This window comes from Raphanus sativus, chromosome 7, assembly GCF_000801105.2.
Source record: "Raphanus sativus cultivar WK10039 chromosome 7, ASM80110v3, whole genome shotgun sequence".
NCBI classification, from domain to species: Eukaryota; Viridiplantae; Streptophyta; class Magnoliopsida; order Brassicales; family Brassicaceae; genus Raphanus; species Raphanus sativus.
In genome coordinates this window covers 103,239-125,809 of record NC_079517.1, presented here as the reverse complement: position 1 = coordinate 125,809, position 22,571 = coordinate 103,239, and the positions used below count along the sequence as shown (strand labels likewise).

At 37.6% G+C, this 22,571-nt stretch overlaps 2 protein-coding genes, 1 long non-coding RNA gene and 2 pseudogenes across 4 annotated transcripts; 3 read left to right on the top strand and 2 right to left on the bottom strand.

Annotated features, from left to right (window-relative positions):
* Positions 1-9,479: 9,479 nt before the first annotated feature.
* Positions 9,480-10,065, bottom strand: LOC108817111 (polyubiquitin-like; annotated as a pseudogene).
* A 250-nt stretch (positions 10,066-10,315) lies between these two features.
* Positions 10,316-12,703, top strand: LOC108816588 (uncharacterized). 2 transcript variants are annotated; one of them, XM_018589157.2, is made up of 4 exons: positions 10,316-10,454; positions 10,870-11,542; positions 11,646-12,404; positions 12,515-12,703. In XM_018589157.2, exons 2-4 carry the CDS (start codon positions 10,895-10,897, stop codon positions 12,641-12,643), a joined length of 1,536 nt encoding a protein of 511 aa, XP_018444659.2. In that variant the 5' UTR covers positions 10,316-10,454; positions 10,870-10,894; the 3' UTR covers positions 12,644-12,703. The 2 variants fall into 2 exon arrangements, with proteins under 2 accessions (XP_018444659.2, XP_056846216.1); XM_056990236.1 differs by having other exon boundaries at positions 10,335-10,454; positions 10,875-11,542.
* Positions 12,704-13,292: 589 nt separating this feature from the next.
* Positions 13,293-16,592, top strand: LOC108815066 (uncharacterized; annotated as a pseudogene).
* On the bottom strand, positions 14,991-16,170 carry LOC108818050 (uncharacterized). The gene is made up of 2 exons (XR_001944114.2): positions 15,669-16,170; positions 14,991-15,307 (listed from the first exon to the last, which is right to left on the bottom strand). It is a non-coding gene; the product is annotated as an uncharacterized LOC108818050 (long non-coding RNA).
* A 107-nt stretch (positions 16,593-16,699) lies between the features above and the next one.
* Positions 16,700-18,557, top strand: LOC108818049 (E3 ubiquitin-protein ligase HAKAI homolog). Its single transcript, XM_056991187.1, is given in 4 exon segments — positions 16,700-17,146; positions 17,148-17,222; positions 17,355-17,413; positions 17,690-18,557. Coding segments are annotated over 4 exon segments (1,077 nt in total). The 5' UTR covers positions 16,700-16,966; the 3' UTR covers positions 18,453-18,557.
* Positions 18,558-22,571: the final 4,014 nt, after the last annotated feature.

Genomic DNA, 22,571 nt, shown 5'->3' with positions numbered 1-22,571 from the left:
TTATTGTTGTGAAAGTGTGTTTTATTATTGAATCAAAGTTCCTTATATAGGAAATACATGGCGACATGGGCCTAAATACAATGGGCCATAAACGGGCCAAGATTACAAGTAAATATCTAATGGGCTGGACATCCATAAACATAATATTCATAACACTCCCCCTTGGATGCCAGAACCATATAGAGCTTGTAGTGTGCTTAATGTTGCCTCATTAAAACCTTACTCGAAAAACCCAGTGGGACAAAACCGAAGTGAAGGAAAAAGAGTACAACACACACTACTCCCCCTGTTCTGGACCTCCGTTCTTCAAGTCTGGCGCATGGACACTTTGATGGTTTAGCTTCATGGGCGCCAAGTCTTGAACTGGTCCTTCTGTTGCCACGTCCCAAACGGATAGGTAGACTTCATAGATGTGTAGTTGGTGTAGACATGGTGAAGAAGTCGGCTAACATTTCTCATGACTGAACTTGTAGTACTTTGTGCTTCTTCATCATTCTCCAAATGTGTATAACCTGTTTGAGACCTTGTATAAACCTGTAACATTTATTAAAACCAAACAATCCCTTTTCTTTTGGGTTTGGTTAGTATAAATCAATCTCAAACTTTTAGTTCCTTAGAAGGTAACTTAGGATATATTGATCATGTCCCATTGTCTCATGTTCGGACATGCCAAATTTATCTAAGTAAAGTGCCAATAACACTTATGGCAGGGGACGTGTATGGCTTTAGTATCAATGTCTTATGGTCTGAACATATCCATAAACTTATCCGACCTAGTATGGCTTGCCATATCAAGGCGCCAATCATATCAATACATTTCTTTTGGTCGGATGTGCATAAGTCTTAAAAGTACTTATGTAAAGTCTTTCCTGGACCAAGGACACATGCCTTGTCCATAGCCATACCACGATTTGAATATAGTGGTCACTGGAACCGGTTTAGTCGGAACAGGATCGAGGAGACCGAGCCGGAACGGGGCCGGAACAAGACCGAGATGATTACATGGTCCATCTTTCTTAGATAAATTTCGACCATGAATGCCTTAGTATATCCATGATCTACTCGGATCATGCTATGTCCATTGTGTGTGTCCCGTTCATAGCTTTTGACCAAACTCTTCATGAACCTTCTTTATTATATGTCCATAACTTGTTCATGAATGGCTATCATGCTATAATTTGATGTTCATCAAAACTAAGCCACTTTTGGATCAATATGCCGTTCCCCTTACTATGGACGTTTCAGGTCGGACAAGACCGAAGGGAACGGATCGGAACGGGCTGGACTAGAACCAAGATGATTAAGGTCGAACTAGGTCGGACGTGATCCTAGTTGATATGGGTCTTTGGTCGTGAATCTGATGGATTCATCCTCTTATTCTCTTTTGACCATATCACATTCTATTCTTGGTACTTTGGATCATAGATCTCAATACATATTCATGGCTATCATCTCCACTATAGATCATTGTATTCTTATCATAGCCTGTCCAAGAATCAATCGATCTAATCATCCTTTCTTTAAGTATGAACACAAGGAATTTCCTTCATAATATATGCATGGAGTGTTCAGGGACGTTCTTATAGAACTCCTTTCACTAAGTATTACTTAGTCTTATCCTTTACATGCATTATATGCCTTATATGCAGCTGCCTTTCGTTTCAGTCCATGAATAGCTTAGGAACAAAACTATTCTATGAGAATTTCTTTTCTCATCTTTCTGATACTCTTATCATTTCTTTATCCAGTGATCAATCATGCTGCTTACTACATTTCTCTTTTCTTATATCCAGACCTTTATCACTTTCGGATTTGTAGTAGCATCCACCACATAGGAGTATATCTCCTTATAATCTGTTCCTTGGTCTTTGTGAGTATCCTTGTGTAATCAAGCCATTCCTTGAATGCTTTAAATAGGAATATGAACACCTTAGTCCATGTCTCACGATTTCTTTTCCTTTCCCACACATGACCCATTTTTCACTGGTTTTATCTTATCAGATGGTGTTTCTATATATGGCCAATACACCCATCTCTTTTATAGATTCTTTGAATCTTTCTAAAACCCCCACAGTTTCTTTTAGTCTATGAATGCATTCTTGTATTCTCGTGGGTTCTGATCCTCGCTTATATCTTTTAAACTCAAGTGCTATTTTCTTATGCATCTTTATCTTTTGTGTATGTATGTGTCGACACTTCTTTTATAGTGTTCCATTATGTTCCAGACATGAACTAATCGATTAGAGATTTCATTCTTACTAAGAACCTTTATTACCTTGCAGTTTGGCGTCCCAAACTACATGGTCTGGTATCTTAGATGTTCAGCTGCGCAGCCTTATCTAAATGTCTGGTCTGGTTTCCCTTATGACCTCAGATATGTCTTTTATTTGCACCTTTCTTTTTATTTCCGAGGTTCCTTATCTTATGGAACATATTGGTCTATCTTTAGACTCTATAGCAACTTGATTATGTCTCTTCTAGGACATTAATTTCGTGGTGCTTAAGCTGGTATGACTTAGTCATTCTTTTTCTTTTCTTTTCGGGTCTAATTTGTCTGGCATTCTTTTAGCTAGCTTTGTATGATCTTTCTTTGGACGTCTTAAATCATATTCTCTGGTCCGAGGATCTTGCCAAGACAAGGATGGTTAATACCATTCCATTTCTTTATACTTGTACCAGCTTATTTCTTTCTCCCCCTGATGTTGGATAGTCGGATTTAATCATGCAATCCGTAAACCTGGCCTTAATCTGATCACCCATATTTGGCTCAAGGTTTCTTATAAAATCGTGGGAGAAAGCATTCTCATATCCAACATATATTCCCAATCTTATCTCATCTTTTTATGAGGTTCCATCCTAGACGGCACATATTATTGTGGTGGTCTATACATAATCTCTTAGGATGGTCTATGTCTGGATCATGACCCTTTATCATTCTTAGATGGGAATATCTATGCTCACTTTATATGGCTTGATGCATATTTTTATTACATGTAAATCCATGTGTTCCCAAGCATTAGCTAGTGATCTTTGTATCACAAAGAATTCGGCCAAGTTCTATCATGGTCATAGACCATGTCACTCGGATTTTTAGTGTTGTTCATGGACCACGGGAGTGTCATTTCTCCCCCTCATGAACATGCTATAAATATTTTAGATGCTTGGAACATTATAGCCTATTGAGTTTCCCTTGTGTACATGTTACACAACGTGAGATTCTATGGGATAACTCTTTTGTGCCTTTTTCGATATCAATCTTTGCATCAATTTTAAAGACCTGGATGGCTAGTCCAGTCATGCCATAAAGTGTATAAAATTTTGTGGTCAACCTATCTGGTTACCTAGGCCTTTTGCCTTTATCATACTGATCTTTTAGCATAGTTTAGATCAGTTGGGAGTACAGTCTCGACCATTTTTATGCCTTGGGCGATTTTTACTTTCTTTATAATCTTAAGGAATTTATATTTCTTTTGCCCATTGGTTCAATGCGGAAACCATTTATTTTTAAATCTTTATAACTCAATGGGTCTTTTATTAGGTGTATATAATGCCTTGGCCGAGTGACTATACTCTTATTTATAAACTCATATATACTCTTATCCATATCATAGAGTTTTGATGTCGAGATTTTTTTCAAGGCATCTGAAGTCTCATAATCCATCTGATCATTTTCTTTTTCATGAGTTTCATACTCTATTTGATCAGTATGGTCATGATCCATGTCATCTTCACCATCTCGGTAAGCCATGTTGGCTTCCGGATTTTTCTTCAAACTCTCTATGTAAAGCTCATACAAGTGCTTTGGAGTTTGGCAATTATTTGCCCAGTGATTACCCATACCACATTTGTGACACAAAAAAGATTTTATTTAAGGTTTAAAAGACACACTTCGACCTCGACCTCGACCACGGCTAAAGCCGGGTGTGGTACTGCGGCCTCGTCCTCGCCCATGTGTCTTAAATGTGTCACGACCTCGTCCATAACCTTTCCCACGGCTAGGGCCGGAATGGTTGTTGTGCTGGACGAGATTACTTTCTTTCTTAGGCTCCAAAATCAGCCTAGAAATGTCGGGTAATGATTTTGTACCAGGAGGTCTCATCTCACTGTTTCTCATTAATAACTCATTATTGGTCTCAGCCAATAGTAAACAGGAGATCAAATCAGTATAGGTGGTGAAACCTCTTTCTCTATACTGCTGTTGCAGTAACACATTAGAGAAAGTCTTGTTCAGTTACTTCTTCACCACATTGTTTCAACATTGAAACTATCTTAAACAGAACCGAGTTGTATTCATCCACAGACTTATAGTATTGAAATCTCAGGTTCTTCCACTCAAATTTTATCCTTTGGTAATAGCACCGTTTTATGGTGATCATATCTCCGCTGTAAGGCGGTCCAAAGTTCTAGTGGATTTTCTTTACTGGGGTACTGATTTCTTTAGACTCTCATTTAGATGGTGGCTAATAACTAATATTGTCATGTATCAATCTTTCTCGTTTGGCAATATTGCCTTATGTGATTCGTTCACCAAGTCCTTTTGACTTTAGGATAACCTCGGTATCCAGTGCCCATTTTAAATTATTATCTCTTTAGAGATTTAGGACAGCATAATCCAAGTTGATTTTCGACATCTCATATTATATATCACTTAATCTTTATAAGAAAATCAATCATATAAATCGTGTGATCAAGCAAACAATCGAGTTAATGCTTTCCTAATAAACAAGTCACACGGCTTAGATATATGTCTAAAATATAAAGTTTTTCCTTTTATAGAACGTTTCTGAAAATATAATTTTTCTGAAAATAGAAAGTTTCCTTTTATAGTAAGTTTCTAAAAATAGAAAGTTTCCTTTTATAGTAAGTTTCTAAAAATAGAAAGTTTCCTTTTATAGCAAGTTTCAGAAAATAGAAAGTTTCCTTTTATAGTAAATTTCTAAAAATAGAAAGTTTCATTTTCTAGAAATATTCTGAAAATATAAAGTTTTTTTTTTATAGTAAGTTTCTAGGGTTTATAAGAAATCGATCATAATTATGTTTTAGGAGATGATCAACTTCAAAGTTTAAAATCGATTTGATCATTCAGATCAATGATGTTTTCGAGATTCAGCAAGCCATTGAGGCTGTGATTTTAATTGATTAACAATCTCATATCGAACTTTAGGTTTAAGAGCTCCGATTTACTCATGGATGGGTTTGGACTTATTAATCTAGGTTGTTAGGGATTTTGCAAGATTTTAATTGTCATAACCTTTAACATCAGACCAAATTCGATTGTTTGTGTTCTCTTTTAGAGTTTCAGACAGTTTACCTTTGTTTAGAGAAGATCTGAAACCGGACCACCAAGAGAAAGAGAGATCGTAGATGGATTAGGGTTTTGACGGCGCAGCTTAAAACGGGAGGTGAGCGCGCATCTGAAATCGGATTGATGTGACGTTTGCGGCACTGGATTCTTCTCGCCGAGAGCTTCAAATTGATAGGTTGATCGTCATCTGAGTCCTTACGGTTAGAGAGATATGACAGTTTGAAATTGCAGCCGAAATTAGGGTTTTAGGTCACTTGACGGCGCGTCTTAGAATAACGATTTAGAGCGCGTCCGACGTCAGATAGAGTCACGGCCGACGGCGTTGGATTCGTCTCGTCAAGAGCTTCAATTTGATATATGGCTCGTCGTCTAGATCCTTACGGTTGAAGATAACGAGCTGTTTGAAGTGGCGCCGTCAATTAGGGTTTTTGAGGTAGCTCGGGATTTCAGAGTTTCGTGCTGATAACGTGTTGTGAAAGTGTGTTTTATTATTGAATCAAAGTGTTCCTTATATAGGAAATACATGGCGACGTGGGCCTAAATACAATGGGCCATAAACGGGCCAAGATTACAAGTAAATATCTAATGGGCTGGACATCCATAAACATAATATTCATAACAGTTATGTAAGTTTTCGAGTGTTTTAAAAGTGAAAAGACGTTTATGATAAATTCGAACGTTGCTTGATTTCCCAAATTTATTTGTCCTCTTCCTACGTCCTTTTCTATAGATCTTTCCATTAAACGATACCCATACCGCTAAATTTTTATATATTACTTTACAAATATCAAATGCATTAACACATGATTACTTCCATTTTTAATTAGAATCTATTCTGTAATGTGGATTTAAAAAGATTTCCAAAGTGAGCCTGATCAGCTTAATGTAATTTGGTGTCTAGTTCGTCAGACTACTCTTTTTAAACCCGTGTTTGGATAAGCCGGAACCGATTAGGTTCCACCCAATAGAAAATGGGACTACATGGTGATGTCAAACCCTAAACCATGATTCTCCATAACAAATAGTCACGTCCTAGAAGTTCTATTATAAATATATATAGACTATTTAGGAAGCCTAAAATTCCTCTGTATAGAAAAACTTGTTTCTGACTTTGGGTTAAACTGTTCTTTTTTTTTGGTAAAAAGGGTTAAACTGTTTATTTTAATACTTTAACCCACTTAGTTTGGTAACCGTTAGAGTTGCATCAGTGCTAATAAACACAATTATTATAATCCTCACAAGCTAGTGGTTTTGATAACTTCTGTACTCCTGAGCTGGAATCATTTTTCTATTGACTATGTCATGCAAGACTACTGAGTTAAAATGGATACTTTCTCATATTATTATGTTATTTCAGTGTTGGATCCGATTTTAAACCTAGTGCAACATTTAGAAGATTTGTAATCCATCACGAACCCTGTATAAAGTCTGATCCAGTATATAGAAAGAGAATGAGTCAAATTACTATTTAAAGAAAAAATAAAAAAACGTTAAGTATAATCGTTAACTGACAATGACAATGTTTTTTGTACGTAAGCAATTCCGTAATTTAATTTGGCTTAATCTTAATCTCTTTACTTATTTAATAGATAGTTTTGATATGAATTCTTCCGGACCTTCTGGTTATAAATATTCTCATATAATGTCACAGAAATCTTGACGTGTATTCTAAATATTCGTAGACAGATATATAATTTGATGCAAATAAATTCTAAAGCTAATAGAAAAACGTTTTTTTTTTTTTTGTAAACAATAATAGAAAAACGTTGCCTTATAAGAAACGAATAAACTAATTAGAGGCAGTTATACTACCGTGTAAAACTACAACAATCTAGCATTTTAAGATGGTAACGTACCTAAGATGATGGACTTAAAAAAAGAAGAGTGTATACAACTCAAACAAATTATAAATTACTAGTTATATAGTATAATTAAATAATCCCATTTTTTTTGCTAAATAATAATCTCATTCTAACGTACGTTATGTGTTGGTCGACCATTACACTCCGAATCGCGATTTTCCACGTTCTTTCAATCAACTCTCTTATGTAGTTTTTTCTTTTTAATTTCCTAAACCGAATTATTTTCAAACGTAATGTTTTTAAAAATACGAAAAAGGAAGTGGAATTCGAACTCCTCTGACGTCAAAAAGGGACTAAGACTCAGTTATCAAAAAAAAACATTGGACCTTTGGTGGAAATCACAACACGCTTTTAAAAATGGCCTAAGAGACTCGAGATTGACCTATTCTCTACATAGACACGTATGAGTTATGTATGCATCGGTCAACCTGTCTAATTTCTAGGGGCTATTTTATAAAATTGATAATCATAGAAAGAGGTGGCGAATGAGGGGGCCACGCGACACTTTGGTGGAATTGTCTCTCTTTCAGTTTCTTTTAGGGGAAGTCAATATCTCTCTACCTGCAACCTGAAAGCTAAGGTTCGTGGATGGTTGTTGTTAGAGTTGGCAATATCTCTCATTAATGATCATGCTTAAAAACTAATTTTTTCTGTAAACTAAAACTAGTTTGAAATGAGTATATTACTTTATATTTTATATGTACATGCATACTATTTTAGATTATGTTAAATTTTCAAATAAAAAAATCTGCAAATACCGATCGATAATCATAAGATAAATATATGTATGGAAGTTGATATACTAAAACCTTTATTTAAAAAAAGTATAAGTGCATATACTTCGACTATGGATATATAAATATATAATGATATATTTTTACACCAGATAAAGATCCATAACAATTTTCATACACATTTACGAATATCGCAGGATATATTGCAGGATATATCTTGATTGAGACGTAAAATATAATTGTTTGACATACAACTCACGTATGATGAGGAAAAACGCGTACGGTCTGATCAAAAAGAAAAAGCGCGTACAGTACGGAATTCCTATAGTCTTAGCTTCGTCCCCACCGTCATCGCCGACTAGTGGTTTTAGCCGCACCGCATTTTCTATTTTCTACTCTGATACATTTAAGCCCATATTTTCTAGATGGACAGGATATACTGCTTTTGTTTTGTGTCATATATTTTATTCGATTTGTACACGATTGGACTATCTATACAGACCCAAAAATAGAAAATGTTATTTGTAACTGATAGTATCCGGCATAAAACCTACCGAAACCATCTTGTCCAAAAAGCTTTCTCCATCCGAGGCATTTCCAAATCGGCAATAGCCCTTTATCATTGAGTTACAGATCATGACCGTTGACTTTGATCCTCTTTCCTTTCATCTTCTTAAAAAGCTCCATTGCGTGCGTAGATCTCCGAGCTTACATTGTCCATCAACAAGCTCCATTTGACCATCTTTGCACAATGCATTAACCATGCTGTTGAGAGTGTAAACATTAAAAACTCCGAGAGATGTTGTCATATGATTAAACTCACTATGAGAGCGTTGCAGGCATCGATGGAAACTACATAAATTTTGTCAGGCAGCAATGTAAAAAACCTAGTGAGCTCCTCTTAGTTATTGTAGCGTGCACATAAGTCTCAAATCAACAAATCGGAAACAGAGTCATTGGAGCCACAGTTAGTATGCGTTGAAACCAATGAAGTCACAATCTATGCCCTGGAAGCGCCACTCCTCCTAAGCATCCAAAACACACAGCCCTTTGCATCAGATAACCTTCCATGGATCATTGCGCTTAGAGACAAAGTATATATATGAGGAGCAGAGTGATATAGCTTCTATTCTATCGAGCTTTGAAAAAATAATTTTTTTTTTTTTTTTGCCTCTTCTAGTTTGAGATGGATGCATTTGACAGTTTGAGGAAGGAATGGTAAGATTGTATTGGATTGCATAAGGTGACTATTAAGAAAAGTACTAACTTAGCAGTCACAGACATGATTGCATTGAATCTAGAGAAGCTAGCAAGTGACACCAATGAACAACACATAAAAGAGTCTTGTTGGCTAATTGCCATCCCTTAAGATTCAAACCCCACAACAAAATACAACAACTCTCCTTCCTAACCAGATGCAAGTAAATTACAAGTTATATCTCTATCAACGCAACAGTCCAACACACCTAGCTCCACCTAAGGTGGAATGATCCTGACATATTTTACGAATTCATTATGTTTGGAAACAAAGAAAATATGCGCAGAAACTATGTCAAGATTATCGCAAAAAGGCCCAAGTAAAAGTAAATAATTTATGAGGACTCAAAACACAAAGCACGAAAGTTTTAAAGAGACAATTCTCTTTTTAATTTGATCTGAAAAGACTACAAGTGTGTGTGTGTGTTTAAAAGCCACCACGAAGACGGAGGACCAAGTGAAGGGTCGACTCTTTCTGAATGTTGTAGTCAGCCAAAGTGCGACCATCCTCTAGCTGCTTCCCAGCAAAGATGAGACGCTGCTGGTCCGGTGGGATGCCTTCCTTGTCCTGAATTTTGGCTTTGACGTTGTCGATAGTGTTGGAACTTTCCACCTCAAGAGTGATGGTCTTGCCGGTCAAGGTTTTGACGAAGATCTGCATGCCGCCACCACGAAGCCTGAGGACGAGATGAAGAGTGGACTCTTTGTGGATGTTGTAATCAGCAAGAGTCCTGCCATCTTCGAGCTGCTTACCGGCGAAGATCAACCTCTGCTGATCGGGAGGGATACCTTCCTTATCCTGGATCTTGGCTTTAACGTTGTCGATCGTGTCGGAGCTTAACACCTCGAGGGTGATCGTCTTTCAGGTAAGAGTCTTAACGAATATCTGCATCTGATAAATTCACCCAAAAACAAATTAACGAAAATCCAAACAGAGAAAACAAATCAGTTCCACCAACCAATAATACTCGTTTTATACTAGAGAAATACACCGACCAAAAGTAAGGCGGTCAACTACTAACGAACATGAGATGACACGTAGATATATGTCTAACTTCGTGCTTTGTTTCCTTTTCCTTTTATTAATGTGATCATGGGCTTTTCCTTTTTTTTTTGGACCTGGGGCCCATTCATATATAACCTTTTTTGGTTTATAAAAACCACATTCAGTTGAAAAAGGCGTTATTAGGTCTTCCTCTTCGAAAATCTGTTTCATAAACCTAGGTCCCTGCTATCGAGAGAGGGATAACAAACAACTCTGAGATTTCTCCCAAACGAAAGTTATTTAGTGTTAAGGTAAGATCGTCCCTGTAACGGCTTTTGCTCGTTTTTTTTTCCTTACTTCCAAGTAGTTCCAACTTGTTTTCTCTGTAAGTTTTAATTGTTTCCTAAGGAAGGAATCGATGATGGGGCTTTTTGTAGTTTCCTCTTTCTCTTTCTAACTAGAAAAAATATAAGTTTTGTATTCGTCTATTATGTCCATTGTTAGGGCCTCATTGAGTATTTTTGATCACGCCTTATATGAACAGAGTTCTTATGGTACCAACTATCTTTATGCGAATTTTAAAACTGTTTCAATGCAGATCTTGTTCTGCATGTTTTTATTTTTTTTAAAGCCTACTTTTTAACTGTTTTACTGCGGGTATTAGCTTGACTGATCTCTCTGTATGTGTAAAACCTTGGACAGTACCTTTTTAAGAAATTGTTTCAGTGCAGATCTTTCCATCAAACTTAACATGTCTGGCCATATGGAGAATCCGGTGATAAGCTTGAAGCTACTCATAGACCAAGAGAAAAACAAGGTTGTATTCGCCGAAGCTGGTGAAGATTTCGTAGATGTACTCTTTAGTTTCTTGACGTTGCCAATGGGAACTATCGTTAGATTGCTTGAGACGCATCAGAAGTCAAAGTCAGTCCCCATCGGCTGTTTCAACAATATCTATGCAAGTGTAGCGAGTATGGCCATGAAGCATTTCAGTTCCCAGGCTTCTAAACAGATGCTTCTGTACCCTGGGAGTTTGAATCAGGACAAATGCCAAAAGACTAAGTTGAGGATAGATGATTCACAGGCCTCTAAATGTTTCATGTGCCCTATGTTTGTGCGAAGCGGGCAGTGCAGCAAAGAGTATAGCAATTTCAACACCTCGAGGTGTAGCTGTGGGAATTTGATGAACGAAATCATTCAGTTCCAAGGAGAAGGAGGAAGTGGAGGGAATGGTGGAGTGTTTGTGAGGAGTAGTGCAGGTCATACTTCGTTCATGATCTCTGATGATTTGAAAGTGGAAGTTAACTCTGTTGTGTCTACACTTAAACTTCTTAACGGTCTTGGCTACCCAAATTGCGATAAGCTGGTTGAGATGATTCTTGACATCAATCTCCAAGAGGCAAATATTCTCTACTTAAATATTTCATGTTATGAGTTTTTTGAATATTTAAACGTCGTCATCACGTTCTTTAACAAATTAAGTTTCGTCTGAACTTTTTTAGGTGGCGACTTTGCTGGAGTGTTTGTTCACATCGGAGACTCCATTGACGGATACATTTCTGAAAAAGAAAAGCTCATGCGGTATTAAGAGGATGCTGAGTCCTCCTGCCTTGATCGAAGAAGAAGAAGAAAGGGAGTCAAAAGCTGATCAAACGATAACGCTGAATGCATATGTTAGGAAGAAGGAAGGGAACATCATGTATGTTGAGTGTGGTGAAGATTTTGTTGATCTTCTTTTCACTTTTCTTGCTATGCCTCTAGAATCTGTATGGGGATCAATATCGGGAAACGGAATCGTACTTGGATGCCTTGGGAACTTGTGCAAAAGCTTCAAGGAGTTGAGCGTTGTTGATTCAGGAAGAGAAGGGTCGGGTTTAAAGAGTGTTGTACCTCATTACTACAAGTGTCATGAGAAGCAGCAGCAGCTGCTTGATGTACTTGTCACTATACATAAGCCACCAACTTACTACCGTTTTGTATCCTTCTCTGTGGATCATTATAGAGAGTACTGTTTGACTGAGAAGTCTGATAAGCGACTTGTGTATGGTTGGGATAAACTCTTGCCTGTGACGTGTAAAGATCCAAAATCGGAAGGAAACAACAACAGCGCTGGGTTTGTGAAGAAAGGGACAAAGTTCATGGTGACTGATGATCTGATCATTACTCCTTCCAACTCAGCCTCAGTTTTGGGAATGCTAAAAGATAAACAGATCAGTCTAGATGATGTTGAATGTCGAGTGATCTGTATAAAACAAGTAGAGGTAAAAGAAGCTTAATTGTCAAAGTTCTTTGATTTCCAACAAATACATAGTAACCAAATTATATATATATATATATATATATTATATATATATATGCATTAATTTTGCAGGTGATTAAATTACTGAGAGCTTCATTGGTGAGTTTTTCTGCCTTGAGCACTGGTCTTCTAGCTATGGAGTCATCTTCAACAAGTGTTCCTGAAAGCCGGTTTTATAAGAAACCCAAGATTGAGACTTGAGAAGCAATCTTCTGACTGTTTCAGTTACTATAATAATATTAGTTTTCTTGGACATCTACTTTTAGTATGATGATCTTGTCATTTTCTTTTGTTATTTTTTTGTGAGACATTGAAGTTTTGGATATATATGAAAATTATTTATTACTAATATCTTTAAGCTTCAGAAACAACTCACTGTGGTTACGTAGTTAAGGGGAGAAGCTCAATGGGTTGTGTTTGGTTTTACTTAATGGCTCCTGGATTCTGCTTTTGACCGATTGTTTCAGTTAATATCAGGATTTTTAACTTTAATTAAGAAACGTACGTACGCTGCTTTTATTATGGAACTTGATTTTGACGACGCCAAAGGAAAGAAACTTCGCATGAGAGATTATGGAACATCGACGCTTAAAAAAGCAGTATTTAAAGCTGAAATTCAAAGGGAAGCGCAAAAGGTTTGGCTTCTTTTTGTTGTTGTAGCTTCTAAGTTAAATGGATCTTTGATGTTGATGACACTTTAATGTTCTGCTCATTCAATGACCCTCTCGAAAAAAACTGGTCCATCGTATTGACTCCTCAAATATTGGGAGAAAGCTCAAAGGTTGCTTTTTTTGCGCTTAATATGGGCTTATTTGGTACTAGTGAACAGTTGCCATTCCTATTTAATGTAATGCCGCTCGGTCTGAATATATATATTGGTGTGCATCCTTGAGGGTTTTTATAGGAGTGTCTTCCAAACTTCTTTCTTCTCTTTCTCTTGTTCTCCCTTTTCTTCTTTTTTTTCTTTCTTTCTTTTCTTTTCACCAAAGTGGCTGAAATGTCAGAGGAACCAAAGTTTACTTTGAGGCTCATTATTGACGAAGAGAAGAAGAAGATCGTTTTGGCTGAGGCTTGTAGAGATTTTGTTGATGTTCTCTTCAGCCTAATGACACTGCCAATGGGAACCATTGTCGGATTGCTTAAGAAGCATCAAAAATCCGAGATTGGATGTTTTGGCAACCTCTATAAAAGTGTTGCGGACATGAGCACTGACAGTTTCATGACTGGAGCTTGCAAGCAGATGTTGCTTAATCCAAGGAGTGTGAAGGAGGCCGAATGCAAAAGGCTTAAGCTCAACCTGAACCCTACTACCGATCACCACCTCAAGTACTTTAAGTGCTCATATTTCTCAAGCTGCAACATGTGCAGTGATTTTAGTGGCTCTGATTGTGCTTGTGGAAGGTTGATGAACCACGAAATCGAACTGTCTGAAGAAGAAGATCAGATACAAAATGATGCTGTTGGAGTGTTTGTAAGTGGCAGGTCTTCCCATCATCACGACGACTTGAAAGTGTCTCTTGATTCGACTGGTCTTGTCTTGAATACTCTCAACAGTCTAGGATGTTCTGATGTTAGTAAGCTTGGGGAACAGCTTCTTGATATTGGTCTCAGTGAGGTACCTTCCTTTTCTTTTAATTATTATTATTGTATAGTGTGTGGTACAAACATGTTTTTGACTTATCTTGATGTTGTTGCTATATATATATATATAGATTATGCGTCTTCTTGAGTGTGTATTCTCCTCAAATACCCCCTTGACAGACGCTCTCTTGAAGAAGCAAAGTCCACAAGATATGACAAACATGCTCAAGTTGTTGACTCCACGCATGGAGACTAAAACAGATGCATCAGAACCAGAATTTACTATTGATGCCATAGTGAGGAAACAAGACATGAAGATAATGTATGTTGAATGTGGAGAAGACTTTGTTGATCTTCTTTTCAGTTTTCTAGCTGTCCCTCTGGAGTTTGTATGCGATTCTAGTTCGGGATGCATTGGGAACTTGCGTAGAATCTTCAAGGATTTGAGTGTTGATAAAGGAAAGAAGAGTTAGCTTCCAAATGTGTACTTCCTCATTACTATAAACTGCAGAAGCAGTTGTCAAGTATCAGCACTGAAGAAGCGCCCGTTTATTACCGTTACAGGAATTCTAATCCACGCCAGCCTGACTACAGTTTGACTACAGATTGTGATCGGACTCCGCTGTATCGAAAGGACAGAATAGTTCCTGTGAGAGTGATTGATCCAAAGTCAGAGAAGGGAAGTGGGTTTGTGAAGAGAGGAACAAGGTTTACAGTTTCAGATGATGTGATAATCACACCTAGGGATGTTGTATAGGGTAACCCAACCCAATCCAACCCTATTTAGCTTAAACCCAACCCTAAGTGACCCTAATCCTTTTAAACCCATTAAAACTATGTAAAATAGGGCTGAACCCTTTAAACCCTTTAAACCCTTTATATTTTTTTTCTTATGTAAACACATAGTTTCTGATTGAAATAAACAAGTTGCTCTCCACCTTGATAACAAATCAGTAATCATCATTGATAATCAATTTAAACTCTCTTAAAATAAAATATCAAACGCTAATCATCAATCACAAGTTTCTAAACAAAACCAGTAAACTTTCCTCTAAGAGAACAAAATGGGTTTTGAAACAGTCACTGTATAAGTTTCTCTCTATACTCTGTCTTTAATTCAGTAGCCTTATCCAAATAAACTTTCTTATCCTAAATAGCCACTTAATACAACCCGAGTTATATCACGATAGACAAATAACCATGCAACCTAGGGAAGAAACAAAGAGTAGAGCAACTCACTTCTTCTGTCAAAGACTTCCACTTTTCACTTCGTAGCTTTGCAACCTACAATCATATAGAAAGCACAGTCTATAAAACCTTCACATAGAAAACACAAGCACACTAATCATGTATAGTAACAAACTTGTTTATGACACACAGGCATATAGAAAGCATAGGTTTATTTTCAATTGAAAGCAAATGAAACTCGAATAGCATAGGTTTATTTTCAAGTTTCTATCAGTAGCTAAAGGAACTCTACTGCCTTACCCGCAGCCTCTTTTTTTGTCAATGCTGAACAAGTAAGATGAACCAAATTACAGAATCAAAACAAATAAGCTCATCAGGTAACAAGTAGTAAAGATGTAAAGATGAGCTAACCCATTCTCAAAAACAAATCAAACACACATGAGTACATGATTGTTACCTCAACAATGCTTGAAACCCAAATCGGAGGAGATAAGAGAGAGGTCGAGTCTGAGGACAGAGAGCTCACGCCGGAGATTGCTCGATCTCGAAGTTGATTGAAACCCACCGACTGAGAATCTAAGATGTTGAAACCCACCGACTGAGAATCTGAGATGTTAAAGCCCTCGTCGACGAGATCGATTGAAACCCTCGACTCCTCGATCAATGGCGACTGAGATCGATTGATGGCGACGAGAACGAAGACTGAAACCAACTCCTTGAGTGATGGCGACGAGAACGAAGAAGAAAGCTTTGATCAAAGAAGAAAACGTCGTAGTTTAGTTTAAAAAAATATAATGACTAATAGGGCCTAGCCCTTTCAAAACCCTTTATTATCTAGTCCAACCCTAAATGAGCCCGATATGGTTTACAGATAAAACATTAGGGTTTAGGGCTTTTAAAAATTTCAATGGGCTGGTACTACCCTAATTATAAGAACCCAATACAACATCCCTAATCACACCTATGGGTTGCTTGAGCACATCAATATGTTTGCTTAAGAAGTATGGGATTAAGGCAGATGATGTGGATGTTCAAGTTATTAGAATCCGTGAAGCAGAGGTAATCATTTACTTGTTTCTCTAGTAATATAGTTTATCCCTCCTCCTGTATTTAACAAAAACTCTTCAAGTGTCTGTCAGGTAATGAATGTGTTGAGAGCTTCTTTGGGGACATGCTCTGCTTTGAACACTGCTCTATGGAAGTTGATTGCAAAGAAGCCAAAGATGGAGACATAAAGAATCAACAACCTTTGCTATTTGTAGTTGGAACAATGTTGTTGTTAGACTATTTTGAAATCCACATTTCCCTGCTTCTTTTCTCTTTGTATTTTGGTCCTCTTGACTTTTAAGTGTTTTTCAACTTGGCTTTGAATTTATGAAACTCTCAAACCCTCTTTGTCGTCCAGAAGTGCTGGGAATAATAATATTTCATTTAAATAAATAAATAAGAAAATTAATGAGATGATCGGGGACAAATAGGAAACGAGGAACAAAAGGAAAGAGAGAAAAATTTGGTTAGCCCTTTCGCCTCCGTCGTAATCCGTTTGAGAAGAAGTAAAGTGGATAGAGAGAGAGAGAGAGAGAGAGAGAGAGAGAGAGAGAGAGAGAGAGATCTCGGACTTGTTAGGGTGCGTCGTCGGTGTAATGAGCAGCCAGCTTTTACTCCTCTTCTTCTTCTTCTTCGTTTATTTTTGTTTTTGTGGGGATCTGTTTGTTTGTTAGGGTTTGATTGCGATTTTTGGAGTTGGCAGGGAGAATGCTTCAGATACGACTAAGGAGGGATTCTCCAACGGAGACTGGTAGCGGAGCAAGACCTTCGCCCACGGAAACAGTTACCGTAGCCTGTCCCGACCATCTGGTCCTCGCCGACCTTCCTGTCGCCAAAGGGATCGGTTCCGTGACTCCCACCACCGTGATCAAGCCCGTGGGACGCCGTTTCTCGCAGGCAGCTAGGGGAGAGAGTTCATTTCTGCGTCCGTTGCGATTTCCCCATTGCAATCTATGGCCGTCTGGTAACCCCTTGTTTTTATGATTTATGTTTAAAAGGGGGGAGGGAGGGAGGGAGGGAGGGAGGGGGAGTTCTTTGTTTCATTCTTGTATATGGATTGAACTTGCTTTGTTGTTTGTTTGATTGACATTAACAGAATCCATGTGATCATGCCTTTTGCCTCGAATGTGCTCGCAGTGACTCCATCTGCTATCTGTACGTCTTTCAATCTTCTTACTATTCCCCTACTACTTGTCCTTTCCAACCTCTTATGAACCAACATGTCGCTTTAATTGCTTTCATCTTAATTACTATCTTATGTGAGGATATTATTTGTAATCAACAAATGTTTAGAGACCTGCAGTTTTACTAGTATTGTAAGCTTTTCGTATGTAGATTGTTTCGTAATATCTTTATACACATTTCTTAGGCACTCGAGGGTTTGTCAGATTGAAATCTTTCTTGTTCTCTCTTTTGTGTGTTATTGACCAGATGTGATGAACGTATTCAAAAGATTCAGACCATCAAGATGATGGAAGGTATCTTCATCTGTGCTGCTCCTCACTGCCTCAGGTCTTTCCTCAAGAAACCTGACTTTGAATCCCATGTCCATCACCTCCACGCCTCCCTTTTACTACCCGATCCTTCTGATAAAGAAGACGGCAACGACTCTGACGTTCAGAGCACTAAGCAGCAATCTTCTGCTTCTGAATCCACTTTGCGTGCCCCCTTAAGATCCCAGCTGCCTTTACTACACAGGTCTTCTTCTTTGTCTAAGCCACTTTCTGGATTTGGGAGTTACCCTGCTGACAACGATAACTCTCGTCCTCCCGGTTTCGAAACCGCCAGTCCTAAACCTGGAATCCGGTTCCCAGATTACCCTCCGCCTATGAATATCATGCAACCCCCCACCATGCCCATTCCCATGAATGCTTTGCCTCAGCAGTTTAGTTTTCCGCCTTATCCAACCGCTGATGGATCCTCTCAGCAATTCTACAATGGTGCACCTTTTGAATTAGCAAGACCAGAAGGCAGCGGCTCAGAACACGGTTCCGCCCCAGGGTATCAGCAGCAGCAGCCGCAGCAGCCTGCGCCAATGATGAATCCCAGTTTCCAAGGATCTTATCCCCCACAGTCGTCATGGAATCCCGGTATGGCACCGCCTCAGACGACTCAGCAGGCTAACAGGGGTGGTAGAGACGCTCAAGGTTTTGGGTGGCAACAAGATAACCGTGATGGTTTTGGGCAGGAGTAGTAACTATTAGACTAGTTTCAACTCTTCTTCTTTTATGTGTACTGTTTAAACTATTTGTTTGAAAGTTTCAATAAGTGTTTCTGGGACGCTGTCTTTTTTTGCTTCTGACTTCGATTAAACCCCAATTTTGAAAAAAAAACTGTTCCCGACAAATCAAACTGAGTTGAGCCCAACAAAAATGTTGAGTCAAGTTGACATCAAAGCTGCATGATACAAGTGAGATTAACAGGTACACGTTCAAAAAAACAATCTATATGTAAAATCAGCAAGTGGCTCTCTAAATACTTCTTATCTTAGAACCAAAGTCTCTCTTTCTTGATCAGTGTGAATCCGTTTAAGGTTTTTGAATGTCTTACTTTGCTTATTGGCGATGGCGAAGATGTTGTCACAGTTGTAGGACCTATTAGGATTGTTTATATTCTTCATTTATTGAGGTTTTGCCATTTTCTATAAATACAGCCATTCTTCTTACCTAATAGTTTGTTTTCCACCCGCAATATAGAAAACCATTGCACACATGTAACATGTAATATGTCCAGTCATCTGCACATGTCTCATCATCTTTAAGAAAAAAGTGAGACAAAACAAAAGGTCCTGATATGGTAAAGCAATTTGTCATCTTTTTTTTTTGTATTGGCTTCAGGTAAATACTCACATAACAACAGTTGACAGACTTTTTTTTCTTATAATTGGATTCTTCACTATTCACCAACACTTTGAATCTCAGCCAGCATTTTTCTAAAAGAAATTGCATATAATTTGTAATCTTCAAGGGGCTAATGGGTATATAGTCTAGACTTCGGTATTCTGATGATTAGTGTGGTTTCTTCTTTTCTATATTGTTTTCGCACTAACCTACTATAATATGCAACTGGAGGCTGTCTTGCTATGAGGCATATTGTTTCAAATGGATTCTCCAATTATGAACCATAATGATACATAGCAATCTTTGCAAGACACCATTATTTCACATTATGAGACTGGAAGAAAACTGAGATCTCTAGAAACTTTTTCCCCATGTTTTTATTAATTATTGCGATCCCCATATAAATTTCAAAACTTTTAAAAGTTAATCATTGTCGTGATTTTCATGATTAATCACAAATCATTATGACCGAACAAAGATAATATAATGTATACTAACACTTGATGTTAAACTAACTATCATGTGGATTCCTTTGTGTTTGTTAAATATAATTCATTGCAGATTCTTTTGCTGCAATGTTCTTTTTGGGTCTTCTTTCATTTCCATGCAAGTTTACACTCTTCATATATCCTTAGAAAAATTAGAATTCATTTTAATTGCACAAACAAAAGAAAAAGTTCCCTTTCTAAAATCATGATAGAAGCGTATTATACTAATTGGTAAAAGACCAAAAGAGCAAATCTGGTTAGTGAGAGTATATGTAAAAGCCCAGATTAGTGGCATTGATTGCGTTGAGGTTAATGGCTGATGGGAATAATTGTTACGTTATTTGACGTTTGATAAAAAAGTTCCCTGATATATATATATATATATATATATTTGATGGCTTTCATGAAACAAAGAGAGATTTACGTTTTAGGTCACATTATGACTTTATCTATCATAAAAGGTCACTTTCTTCTACTGAGGTACTTTATGGGATTGAAAAGACAAAGCTATCCTCATTTTAATGTTAAAATAACGACGACAATTCTTTCATCACCGACGACGGCAATTCAATTTCCGGCCATAACTACAGCAAGTCCTCTCAATTCGCCTCATACCTTTGCTCAAACCCATTAATTTTGCTGAAAAAGAGAACCATAATCTCTTCAATTTTGAGTGTCTCCACGGATCTGTGAGCATATGAGCTCAGACGGGCCGGCTCAGCTCGCCGTATGATCTTCGGAGGAGATCAAAACTCTGAAGGAACCATGATTTCTCAGACCGACGACGCCAACGTAACATTGCACTTTGTAGATCTGTAAAATTATGGAGCCAACGGTCGTTGAGTGTGCGTCTTATACTCTGTCTTGATTCCTTCTTGGTCATATTTGTTCTGCCCGTGAGAAGAAGAGAGAGATTAATGATCATCCTTTTGCTGCTAAGATCATCTCGAAAACTAAGGTCTAAATCTCTATCTTTGCTCATCTTTATGTTGGCCATCGAGCTAGTGAAAATATTTTCTTTTTACAGGAGATTATTTGAAAGCAATAAGGTTGTTTTTTAGATAGGAAAATGCTCTCGTCTGGCATTAAGTTTAGTAGGTCGTTATGTGATTTTTTGTTGATTTATCTTGCATTAGGACATGGATGGCCATCAAAGAATCAAAGTGAGTTTGCATATTTTAATGTTACATGAATGTTGTGCTATTTTATAGTTGAGCTAGTGAGGGTAGATTCTTGCATTAGGACATGGATAGTCTTCATGGATTTGTGAACATATGATATCTCCGACGGACCGGCTCATCTCTGCTGTATGATCTTCGGAGGAGATCAAAACTTTGACGGAACCATGATTTCTCAGCCTGACGTCAATGTAACCTTGCGTCTTATACTCTGTTTTGTTTTCTCTTGGGTTAGGCCATTCTCTTAGAGGAACAATTGTTTCATCCTTTTGGTTTATCAAAATAAGTAAAATGTTTTCCTTTGTGTTTCCTTTTGGTTTATTAGGTTTGTGGTGCCGCATCAAAAGTAGGGAAGAGGAAGACAAACAACACGGATGTACATGGGAGGGGGCTACGAGTGGACAAAGGCATGTCTATTGCTTGTGTTAAAATTTGTATCCATATGTACAACAAAAAAACAATTAACAAACATGTACACTGATGAAGAGTTATCCACATGTACAACAAAGAACAATTAACAAACATGTACACGATGTAGAGCTATCCACATGAACGATCCATATATACATCAATTTAGATTGTTCTTGCTTTTTAAGTTAGTTCTATTGCTTGGGTTCAAAATTGGTTTCATATGTACAACAAAGACCAGTCAACATGGGAACATTTTCCTCATAATCAACTTGTACATGGATATTGCTATCCACATGTTCACTGAATTGTGTGTGTGCCTCATATAGGTATCCACGCGTACATATTTACTCATTGATAAACTGAGAAGCTATCCACATGTTCACTGAATTGTGTATGCTTTGACTTATACGTTTCATATTTACTCATTGATAAACTGAGAGATAACTTGCATTGTCTTCTTTATCTACAACATTCCAACAATTTACTGAGGGAAGAGACTTTGAGAGAAAATACACACAGTTTCTGTGATTAACTAGCAAAAAAAAAGAAACACAAAGGAAAAAAAGTATTTGCTTTCTATTCAGTAATGCATTCCTCCTCTTTCACATCCTCAGGCTTTTTAGTCCATTGTGATGATAAAATCTAGAAAAAAAGAAGCTCCTCGGAGAAAAAAGGTATTTGCTTTCTTTGTCCTTATCTAGAGAATGAGAAAGGTTGTAGCTTTAGATCTTTGTTGCTCTAAAGAACGTGACTGTAGAGTACTTAAACCCATGGATTATCTGTTTCCACAGTCACATTGCAGCTAGCCTTGAATCCCATAAGAAGATTTCTATTTTAGTGGAAAACTCGGGATTGGCTCATAAATCATTATTGTCTGATTGGTGAGACATTACCTTATTTAGTACTTGGAACTTTTGTTCTTGAGTTGACTTCTGATCTTCACAACATGACCTGACGGTGGAGTTCATGTTTTATTGTCCTCATTGTTGCTGTTGTTGCCCACCGTAAGTTCCTCAAGCTAAGAAACACAAGAATATTCCAAATCTTAAGATGGGATTCTTCAATTTTGCAAAAAGATTGAAACTTTGTAAGAAATTGACATCACTTTCAAGAAAAAAGGCAACTACCTACAAGCTAATACCTTTGGAACATGGAGGAAGAACATAGTAAGCATATTCTTAGTTTCTTCCAACAAAGAAGACAAACCATAGTCACTAACACAAAAAATCAACTCCTCCGATGGCGTTCCCAAATTCCAACCCCCACTCTTGTGATAATCCATCCGAAGAAGGAGACGACGAGGATGGAGTTCGATTGTTCGAGGAGACCCTCTTCCGTCGCCACCTAAACGATCCAGCGGTGGTTGAGACTGAATGTAAAAAAATTCAAGTAGGAG